This window comes from Orycteropus afer, unplaced genomic scaffold (genome assembly GCF_000298275.1).
Source record: "Orycteropus afer afer isolate SDZICR_OR568_19922 unplaced genomic scaffold, OryAfe1.0 scaffold00105, whole genome shotgun sequence".
Taxonomy (NCBI): domain Eukaryota; kingdom Metazoa; phylum Chordata; class Mammalia; order Tubulidentata; family Orycteropodidae; genus Orycteropus; species Orycteropus afer.
This window is the reverse complement of record NW_006921692.1, coordinates 8,501,554-8,513,550: the sequence shown is the minus strand read 5'-3', so window position 1 is coordinate 8,513,550 and position 11,997 is coordinate 8,501,554. Positions and strand designations below refer to the sequence as shown.

At 36.0% G+C, this 11,997-nt stretch overlaps 1 protein-coding gene across 1 annotated transcript in view; it reads left to right on the top strand.

Annotated features, from left to right (window-relative positions):
* The window catches only part of RASA1 (RAS p21 protein activator 1), a 196,979-nt gene that overhangs the window by 124,468 nt on the left and 60,514 nt on the right, over positions 1-11,997 (top strand). Inside the window, exons 6-7 of the mRNA XM_007943392.2 lie at positions 3,663-3,694; positions 10,360-10,412. Of these exons, the coding sequence (XP_007941583.1) occupies positions 3,663-3,694; positions 10,360-10,412 (85 nt within the window). The remainder of the gene's footprint in view (positions 1-3,662; positions 3,695-10,359; positions 10,413-11,997) is intronic.

The window sequence follows — 11,997 nt, the reverse complement described above, 5'->3', positions numbered from 1 at the left end:
TTTTTTTTTTTTTTTTTTTTTTAATTCAAAAATGGTTGCAGCAGTGTATTGATAAGGAACCTCCAGAAATGCAAGTCTGATTCAGGAGTGGATGTGGAACAAGGGATATCATTGCTTATGTCAGATGAATATTGGCCGAAAGTAAAGAATACCAGAAAGATGTTTACCTGTGTTTCATTTACTATACAAAGGCATTCGACTGTGGAAATAATAACAAATTATCGATAACGTTGCAAAGAATGAGAATCCCAGAACACTTTATTGTGCTCATGAGAAGCCTGTATATAGACAAGAGGCAGTCATTTGAGTAGAACAAGGGATACTGGCATGGTTTTAAATCAATAAAGGCATGCATAAGGGTTGTTTCCTTTCACCATATTTATTCAATTTTTATGCTGAGCAAATAATCTGAGAAGCTGGGCTATATGAAGAAGAATGCAGCATCATGATTAGAAGACTCATTAACTGCATATAATATGGAGATTACACAACCTTGCTTGCTGAAAGTGAAGATGACTTGTAGCACTTCCTGATGGAAATGAATGACTACACCTTCATTATAGATTACACCTCAATATAAAGAAAACAAATCTGTACATCAGGACTGAAAGTCAACAACATGATAAATGGAGAACAGATTGAAGTTTCAAGGGATTACATTTTACTTGCATCCATGATCAGTGCCTTGGAAGCAGCAGTCAAGAAGTCAAAGGACTTACTGCAACTGGTCAAGTCTGCTGCAAAAGACCTTCCTAAAATATTAAACAGTAAAGATGTCACTTTGAAGACTAAGATTCACCTGACCCAAGCTATGGTACTTTCATTGGTCTTATAAGTTTGTGAAAGCTGGACAGTGACTATAAGGAAGACTGAAGAATTGATGCATTTAAGAAAATGGAAAATACCATATACTGCTAGAAGAGCAAATATTCTATTTTGTAAGAAGTATAGGTGAAATGCTCCTTAGAAGTGAGAATGGCTTTTTGTTCATATCAGAAGGGACCAATCCTAGGAGAAGGATATCATGTTTGATAAAATAGAGGGTCAGTAAAAAAGAGGAAGACTTTCAACAAGATGGATTGACACAGTGGCTGCAGTGATAGGCTCAAATACAGCAATGAGTTTTAGGATGGACACATGACTGGGCAGTGTTATGTTCTGTTACATAGAGTCGCTATGAGTTGGAGCCGACTAGGCAGCACCTGACAACAACAACAGTAACAAGTATGACATGGTTTATTGGAATTTTTGTTTTGAAAATCTTAAAAACCAGGGCTTTGGGAATTGTCATATTGTCAGAGAAAGATGCATTAACAACCTGCAATATGCAGACAACACAACTTTGTTTGGTGAAAGTGAGCATGACTTGAAGTACTTACTGATGAATGTTAAAGACCACAGGCTGTAGTGTGGATTACATCTTAACATGAAGAAAATGAAAATCATCAGAACTGGACCGTAAGCGGCATCATGATTAATGGAGAAAAGATGGATGTTGTCAAAGATTTCATATTACTTGGTTCCACAGTGAACACCAATGGAAGCAGTCAGAACATCAGATGACATATTGTACTGGGCAAATCTGCTGCGAAAGATCTCTTGAAGTGCTGAAAAGCAAAGACGTCTCCTTGAAGACTAAGATGTACCCAATCCTATCCATGGTATTTTCAATTGCCCTATATGCATGTGAAAGTTGGACAAAGATTAAGGAAGACCAAAGGAAGAGTTGATGCTTTTGAGTTGTGGTGTTGGCGAAGAATACTGAAAGTACCATGGATTGCAAAAAGAACGAACAAATCTGTCTTGGAAGTACAGCCAGAATGCTCCTTGGAAGTGAGAATGGCCAGACTTCATCTCACCTACTTTGGTCATGTTGTCAGAAGGAACCATTCCCTGGAGAAGGATGTCATGCTTGGTAAAGTGGAGGATCAACGAAGAAGGAGAAGGCCCTCAACAAGTGGCTGCAATGATGATCTCAGATCTAGCAAGGATCGTGAGGCTGGTGCAGGACCGGGCAGTGTATTGTTCTGTTGTATATAGGGTCCTTATGAGTCGGAGCCAACTCAACCACACCTAACAACAACAACAATATATTGTCAGAAATATGTTTGACACTTTGGCTGTAAAAATGGGTTTTAAGCATACAAAGATTGTAAGGATAGCACGAGACAAAGCAATGTTTTGTTCTGTTTTATTTAGGGCTGCTATGAGTTGGAGCTGACTGGACAGCACATGATAACAACAACTATTTGTCTACTCATTCATTTTTTCTTTTCGATGAAAACTTGGTGCTAGGTTCTAGGGTTACATGTTCAAAAGTATTGCTGAAAATTTTGTGTCTTGCACTGTGCTGCTGGTGCTTAGGATATAAAATGGAATGGTGTGGATGTGAGTAATGTTAACAAAGACTAGCTAACACTTTAACATTATGGCCTTCTATAATGAAGAATGCTAGTGTGTCTTAAATAGTTGTGGTTCAGTGGGAGAATTTTTCACCTTCATTACTGGAATTTGATTTGGGGGCAAGGAATCAAGCTAGCCACCGTTTGTATCAGTGGAGACTTGTGTGTTGATGTGATGCTGAACTGGTTGGTGTGGAGCTTCCAGACAGATGTAGACTAGGAGGAAAGGCTTGGCAGTCTGCTTTTGAAGATCAACCAGTGAAAACACTGAATTACAAGGGTCTGCTTCTGTCCTTCATGGAGTTGCTGGAATCAGAGGCTGATCCAAAGCTAACAACAACATTGTAAATATTAGGAATATATAGAATAGAGTAAGATAAAATTCTAAAGATCAAAAAAGAAAGGCATATTTTGGATTCAAAGTGTAAGGTCATATTTACTTTATAGTGGCTTTGAATGTCTCACTGAGGAAGTAGCATTTGAAATACATCTTGCCTAGATGGTTTACTCTTTTTGTCTGAGGTAGGAGACAGTAGGTGGTGGTGACGACAGTTTGGGAATAAGTACAAGCTAGACTGGTGAGAGAATATAGATTTGCCAATATGCAATTATGTGTGATCTTAAGGGAACTGGTAACATAAGACAGGAAAGGTAGATTTGAGATGTATGAGTCCCTGCAACTTTTGTTGCAGATTAAGGAATTGTAGGCAGTATGTGGTGAGGTGGTTATGTGCTTGGCTACTAACCAAAAGGTTGGCAGTTCGAACTCACGAGCAGCTCTGTGAGAGAAAGATGTGGCTGGCAGTCTACCTCTGGAAAGATTACAGCCTCGGAAACCCTATGGCAGCAGGTCTGCTCTGATTTATAGGATAACTAAGAGTAAGAAAGGACTCCATGGGCAGTGGTTGTGGGTAGAGAGGTATTAAAGATTGAAATTTTAAAATTTGTTTTTCTTAATATAGAGCACAGATTGGAGTGGTGGGAGATGGGGCACAGAGTTAATTATACCAGTTGGGTTACTGTAATAGTTTTAAGGAGAAAGTAAAAGGGCCTGTATTAAAGTAATGGCATGGGGGGAGCAAAGTAAGGGAGAGAGCTTTAGAAACCATTTCAATGGCAGAAACATCTTTTGTGGTATATACATACATAAATATGAAGGGCAATATGGAAATATATTTTAATATATGCTTTTTATTAATTTTAATCAGAGTAGAATAATAGGTAATTATATAAAATACTGTCTTAATGTCTTCCCTTTAGGGCCGGGAAGAAGATCCACATGAAGGCAAAATGTGAGTTTCTGTTAATCATTAAAAGGGGGTGGAAATATATATATATGCTATAAACTTACTAATTGGGAAACTTTAGCCAAAACGTATTTTAAAAGAAAATTAATACTTTTTGGATTAACTTAAATTTGTTTACTTTCCTCAGGGAAATGATGTCTAAGTATTAATAACCTAATAAGAAAGTCTTATTTTTTATTAATAGACGTATGTGTCATTCTTATGTCACCAAACTAAAGTCTTTTGATAAAATTAATGACATTATAAATATCATAATTCCTCACATTTTTATTTATTTCTTACTGATTTTTTCCTTAGTGTTTCTTGTTGTGATAGCCAAATCTTTTATGTATTTTTACCATTCAGATTTTGTCTTTTGTCTTCTCAGAGAACTTTTTCCCAAGATCATGATTCTGCACCATTTTAATAAGATTCTACAAGGACTTTCTCTTTATAATCTTTTTGACCTGGCATCTTAGTAAGGGCTCATTCAAAGACCAGGTATTAATACCTACTACTTCCCACAGTCTTCTCTTATAGTCCAGAAATTATTATTAACTCTAACCAATATAACCTTTTATGGGAAATCACTGCATGTGACATTTAAGCTTTGCTCTAATTTTATTATTATCCTTGAAGACCAGTTTTTAGTGTCCTCATCCCTCTTGGCATTTATTTATATATAAACGTTCCTTTTAACAACCTTAACCCTTAATCTCAATTCTAGCTCATTCACATCATTTGAATAAGACTTCTCATCTTCTGATATCTTCTCAGTGGAATATCTTTGTCTTACATTTCAGCATTTATAGATGGAATTTAAGACTTGCCTCTCAGGTGTTTGCTTTTTCTGTTTCTAACCTTTACAACATAAGTATGTTAAACTGAATACTTCCATTTGAAGTCACCTTATTTAGTTACCCACCCTTCCTTAAGGAGCTCTCGTGGCCTAGTGCCTAACGCATTTGTCTGCAAACCAGAAGGCTGGCAGTTCAAACCCACCAGCCACTCCTCAGAAGGAAGGTCGGGCAATCTACTTCCATAGTGATACCACCTTGGAATTCCGAGGAGGAGTCGCTATGAGTCAGATCCGACTCCACGGCAGTGTGTTGTACCTTTCCTTAAGTGACATACGTGAGACATTTTCTGAGTTCATTTTCCTTCTTACTCCATGTAGCTGTAATTAGGTTCCATCAGTGAGACAGTGCCTTTTGATTGTATTACCTCGAGGGCTCCCACTGCCTGTATCAGGGCTTGCAAATTCTAATTAATGCCTGTAGGAGTCAGACAGATAATATAAGCAAATGAAGTGGATTGGATAACTGTATTCCTGTTTTTCTCTAAACACAATAATCTTGATTTTTCTTCTTTTCCCCCTTTCAATAGAGAAAAGGTACATGAACTATTTCTCTACTGTAAGAAAACAGCACAGCAAGCATGATGATATATGTATGGCAGATAACATTCACTGATGGTGTTAAGAAAGACTGTGGGAAATGGGAAACCAGAAAGTGTTTGCCTGTTGTAAGATGACCGCTTTGTCTAATTAACGTGTGCAAGAATGTGGCTTTCTTTGTTATGAAATCCTTCTGATTTTCAAGAGAAACTAGAAACCGGTATTTTTATGAGAACATTCCCTGTTTTAAATAATAGTGCAGATTAATTTAAAAAAGAAAACAAAAAATAGATGAAATGCCAGTAAAAATTTAAAGCTACAGCCAAATTTCTTACAGCATAAAGTATAAATCCCACATTCATTGAGAATCTTTTTTTTAATACCATTGTGATTCTTCCATTTTCTGAACTTTATAATTTTCTCCCCATTGGTATTTGTTGTTGTTAGGTGCTGTTGAGTTGGTTCTGACTCATAGTGAGCCAGGTATGGCAGAATGAAGCAGAGCCCAGTCCTTCACCGTCCTTACTGTTGTTGCTATGCTTGATCTCAGTTTTTAAAGCCACTGTGTCAATTAATATCACTGGGGGTCTTCCTCTTTTTTTCTGACCAAGCAAGATGTCCATCTCCAGGGTCTGGTGCCTCCTGATATCATATCCAGAATACATGAGATGAAATCTCACCATTCTTATTTCCAAGGAGCATTCTGACTGTACTTCCTCCAAGACAGATTGTTCTTCTGGCAGTCCATGGTATATACAGTATTCTTCTCCAGCACCATAATTCAAATGCATCATTTCCTCTTCTGTCTTCCTTATTTATTGTCCAGCTTTCACATGCATATGAGACAATTAAAAATCCTATGGCTTGGATCAGGTTTACCTTAGGCCTCAAAGGTCTTTGCTTTTTAATACTTTAAAGTGATCTTTTGCAGATTTGCCCCATGCGATAATTTTGATTTCTTGACTGCTGGTTCCATGGGTGTTTATTGTGCATACAAATAAAAAAGAATACTTTTGATACCTTCCTTTTTTTTTTCCTGTTTATTATGATACTGCTTATTTTTCCAGCTGGGAAGATTTTTGTATGTTTATGTTGAAGTGTAATCCATTTTGAAAGTTTGTGCCGTCCTCGTATGGCAGGTTGTTAATGAGCCCTTTCTCCAGTCTTGATGCTGTGTTCTTCTTCAGATGATCCAGCTTCTTGGATTTTTTGCTCATTATACAGATTCAATGAGTATGATGAAAGGATACAATTCTGACATAAACCTTTCCTGATTTTAAACTATACTTGTTCTGTGCAGAAAACTGCCTCTTGGTCTATCCACAGATGAGCACAATTAAATGTTTTGAAATTCCTAGTCTTTGCAGGGTTATTCATAATTTGTTATAATCCACACAATCAGATGTCTTTGCATAGTCAATAAAATACAGGTGAACATCTTTCTGATATTTGGTATTTAGTATAAGCTAAATTTTGGTATTTCAGAAGAAGGAATCACAGTGGTATTATTGTTTAGCATAAGCTTTGCATTGTTTACTTATTTTATGTAATTGTTTATTCCTTCTTCATTTCTTCTTTTTTTTTTTTTACTTTTTATTGTGATTTTGGGACAGGTTTACAGAGCAGATAGTTTTCCATTCAGTAGTTTATGGATTTTGTTTCATGAAATCGATTACAATCCCCACAGTGGAATAGCTCTATTTCTATTTCCTCCCTATTGTTACCCTTTCCTTGTCCATTTTACCTGTGCATTCCTGCCTCCCGTGCTTTCTCCCTGTGCCAGTGCTGCTGTTCTGATCTCCCATGGTTGGTTGTTCTAAGGAGTGCAGCTCCCCAGAGTACTTGTTCAGTTTACAGGCTTATTGTTTGGCTGAAAGTTAAGCCAACAGGAGTGAGTTCAATTCCAGGCCTCTTGGGTGATTAGAGGCCATAGTGTTAGGGGTTTCACCAGTCTCTGACCAGTAACCTTGGTCTTTTTTATGTTCTTTAATTTTGTTCCATGTTTTTTCCCCACACAGGATCTCCAATTTTGATCCCTTTCCAAGTGTGGTTGGCATTGGTTGCTGGGTACCATCTAGTTTTTTGGATCTCAAGGTCGTGTAGCCTGAGGTTCTCATGGTCTACCCTTTTAACTTTTTTAAGATGGGAACTATGGTAGAAAAGGATCATTTTTTATGCTGTGTCCTCAGTAATATCCACAAGTGCCCTTTTGGGTTGAATAAATGGTACAACTTTTTTTTTTTTCCAGCCACCTATTTTCATGATGTAGGTTCTAAGTCTACAAATCTCCTAAAACGTGTTCCTTCTTCTCAAAGAAGTATATTGTGCAGGCACTTTTCATTTCTTAGCAGTATTTCATAAAGCAGTAACTTCCAAATTTGGTCTCTTATGACTCTTTAATCTCTTCAAACCTTTTGTTTCACTAGCTGCCAGAATCATCTATATATCACACATACCTGATTGTATCACTTTTTAACTTTTTATCCTGGACTAATTTTCCACCATCTTCATCTTACCAGAGCACGAAAAAAAAACCTCCGACATTTAACCACTTACTGTTATTTCCCTAGTCTGACTTCTTGCCATTTCTAGTTTTATACTCCACTCTCCAGCTTGTAGGTCTTTGAATGCATTATGCTACATTTCTCTTTATCTTTGCTAGTACTGCTTCTAGTTCAAAATTACTCTCCATTGTGCTTGCCTAGTTCCTGCTTAGACTCAGGTCATTTGACATTCTTCCTAAGAAATCTTCTTTCATCTCCCCTACACTTTGCATAATTGGTGCCATTCTCTGGTATTCCCAGAATGCCTTAGCACATATTTATCACTGCATTTAGTATATTTTCTACCTAGTTTTTTATAGATACACAGTATTTTTAAAAAATAAGAATGGGGATTTCTTAAGATCAGGGACTCCTTTTTGTCAGTGGTGCAAACTATGTACTTGAAATGCATACATTTTATATGTAGGTAGTAAATATCTCAATGAATGAAACTCAAATCTAATCCTTTCAGAAAATGATACTATTGTTTTGGCTTCAGGCTGTCTTTTTATACTAAAAATCTCCTTGGTCTCTAAACTTTATCTGTTGCCTTTCCAACTGCCATTGAATCTCCACCCCCCATGCTAAATATAAACATGTAGAATTGGCCTTAGAGGTGTTCTAGTTGTTTCTTCCCCAGAATATAGAAATCCCACCCTAGCCTTTGTAGTAAATGGTCATTTAGCCTGTACTTAAAAGCAATGTAGAATCTCACTACCTTTCAAGGCAGCTGAACTGCTGGAATTGTTGTAGACTAGCTTTATATTATTAATAATTCACAATGGAAGTCCTAGGAAATCTGAATTAATGAGTTACTGATTAGGTTAGAGTTAGAGAGCTTAGAAATTTAATGTTTTGTTCATGTTGAAAAGGTAAAAATTCAATTATGTTTTAATACTTTCCCCATAAAGCAATAACCTCACTGTTCAAACAGTGTGAGCAATCTCTAAACCTGTAACATTGAATTTTAGAGCATATATGTGTTTTAGTCTTAGTAGTATATTTACTTTCTCTAATTTACTCTTTGAGCCATTATTAAAAATAATATAGACTATAAAAATATATGGCAAACTAGTAGAGAGGTGATAATAAAGTTGTCAGCTTGGTATTAAGTATTATTAATCAACAGAATATATAATCTTTCAAGTTAATAAGAGAAGATTTTAAGTACTTTAATTACTAGTGATTAATTTTGCAAACCAGATATTTCATTTTAAGACAAATTTAAATACTTTAGTTATCATATACTATGGATCTTGACTAATGTTATTTATAACAATTTCTAGAGGTTTATTTTAGGTATACAAAGTAAAATACGAAGTTTTAGCAGTATGGTTTTATCAGTGTAATTGTTCAAATGCAATTAGGAGTGTTCAAATGCATTCTTCCCTTCAGTTCTTGATCCTGGTATTTACTTATCCCAACACTCAAATCTTATTTTCTGGCTTTTAGTGAAGTATATATGCATCAGCACTTGATTTTATTTGAAGAGAAAACTTTTATCAAAATTCATTTTGAGAAAAATGAATTCATTAATTCTCCCTCCCCCAGTAATTCTGGAATAAGCTCTATCTGTACAATTACTCTTCTTTCAGCCTCCCGACAGCCACCCTGCCACCCCAAAAAGAAAGAAAGCTAACCATGAAATAAATACACAACAGGTTTTCATTATCAGGATTAAAATAATTGCTGTTTTTGTATTTATAATTAATACAAAAATTGTAGTTTGTACTTGTAAGTCTCTAATTTTTCTATATTTTATTGAAATTAACCATTATAATGTGTTTGCAAAATGTACTGGTATGTATTGCTTAATGTCTGTCAGGCAGTGTCTGACCGCATATACGTTTGTGGTTCCATAAGTTTCTGTTTTTTTTTTTTCTTAAGGAAAAGCAGCTTTCCTTTTGTTTATTATTTCCCTCCAATTGTTTTAAAGGCTCCAGTACCCCAGAGTGAATGAGCAGCGGGGTTCCCTGGCACATCCCAGTCCCCTCAGCTGCCTCTTTCACTTCCTCCTTCACTTCCTCTGCATCATTCATTGGCCCAACAGCATGCAGCCTTTCACTCTCAGCACAAGGCAGTGTCTACTCTGTGTCTTCTCTACTTTTGTTGTGGGCACTGGAGGCAGGCCCTAGGCACTTGAGGGCTCTAGGTTCCAGGCTATGGCCATGGGTACACATGATCAGGTAGCCCCTGCGACACCAGCAGAGTGGTGGCAGCCGGGCCACCAGCAGCCACACTCCTAGCACCTACATGCTTGTTTCCCGTGGTCACCTCTTTCCACCCCTTCTTATCCTCCTCCCCCATGTGTCTTGATTGGCTGCTAAGTGTAGTCCCAAGCCACACACTTGGCATGGCCAGCTGTATCCATATCTCAGGCTGTATCCAGTGGGATCTCAAAAGGTTTTAATGTAATAGGCCTTACGGGATTTAACTATGTATTATACTGCAGATTCAATGGGAACTGCCTGTGTATGATACAGTGTTTGCATAGTGTCCAAATCGCATATGCCCTATTTTACGGAATGTATTGGGATGTTAAGCAGTGCATACCTGTAGTAAAATAAATGTAACAGGAATAAGATCATTTATGATTAATTCTTTTGCAGTTATTTCATTTATGTCAGCTTGAGTTAAACATTATTATTGCTGTTGGCTGTTTAGTTTTTGTCATAGGATAATAGTGAAAAAAATCCTTGTGATTTACATAACAGATTTGTTCTCTTTTAAAGATGGTTCCATGGGAAGATTTCCAAACAGGAAGCTTATAATTTACTAATGACAGGTACTTCTATGTTTACTTGCTCTTTCTAAAGTGTTGCTTAGCATTGAGAAACTGGTGTTTTATTTTTAATTAAAAGCATGCATATAGTATAAAAGTCGAAATCTTTGTCCCCTTCCCTAGAAGCAGTACTATATGTTCGTTCTATATATTTCTGAAAGTTTGGTGTTTGTATGTATGCCTCTCACCAACCCCCACACACACACACAGATACACATAAACACACAGACACACAATGGAACAAGCAACACACTTTTTTCATGTTAGGGTATATGCTGGGAGGTCATTTCATTTCTAAAAATAGAAATTTTCGTTTCTATCTTTTTAATGGCTGCAGAACCTCCCATTATATAAATACTGTGTTTATTAGTGCGCTACAGAATGCTGTGTTGTTTTCAGTCTTTTGCTGTTCAGCTGCTGCAAACATTCTTTCATTTATGTTTGTGCGCTTGTGAAATTACATAATTGGGCCTATTTAAATACTATTAATTTTAACACTTCCTAAAACTAGATTTAGAGAAATGCAAGGTAAAAATGGGCTTGTATTGTGGGTTTATTACTTAAAATAAAGTACCTTGTCATTATTTATCCTTATTAGACACATAAGACTAAATTAATTACTACCAAATATTTGTTCATTAAAGCACATCTCAAAGATTTGAGGCACGTTGGAGCCCATAAAATGTAATTTAGACATTTTAGTTCTTTAAATATGACAAGAGTTTGATAGTTTTTGTGTATGGTAAAACAGATTCTTGTGATAAACTATTGATTATTAAAGATGTTATTTGAATTGTTTTAAACCATAAGATTTTGCATTTTTACGTAATGAATTAATTAATACTTTGATACTGAAAGATTTGATGTGGTTTTTAGAAGTTCTTAATTCCATTGTTGTAGGCTAAATATACTCAAAAGATAAAGAAACAAGATTATGTTGTATGGTAGTAAAAGAGATCAAAATGACTTGTGATGAACTTTTGAAAAAATTGGACCAAAAATACTGATTTTAGAGCATTTAATAAGTTCCAAACTTGTTTATATTTTGAACTTGCATCAACAAATATTTGAGGCTTTCACTCTTGTTTTAGGCAAGTTGAAAAGGAGCTAAACTTAACATTAGTTTTTATTTTCTTTGGGTCATGTGCCCTTTTGACAACAATTTTGCATATAATTCCTATTTAACAATCTAGAACAAATGTAAAGATTCTTGGATTCTTGTCTCCAAGATTTTTTCTATTAGCTAAGAATCCCCTTCACATTAGCCTATATTAAAGAATACAGTTTGTCAGTTTTTGAAACTTGTGTGTATACTTATGTGTTGAGCCTTGAACACTGAATTTAAGGAAATTTATTTTCTCCTTCTTTGTATTAAATTTGAAGTTATTTGATAATAAGTGCCTTGCCTTGGATGATTAGAACTATTAGTAATTTATGTAAAAATTACATCTAATACTCTAAATGTTCTGGTAGCATAGCGCCTAAGGCACTTGACTGCTAGCCAGAAGGCTGGCGGTTCAAACCCACCAGCCACTCCTTGGAAGGAAGATGGGGCAATCTACTTCCGTAGTGATACTGCCTCAGAAAT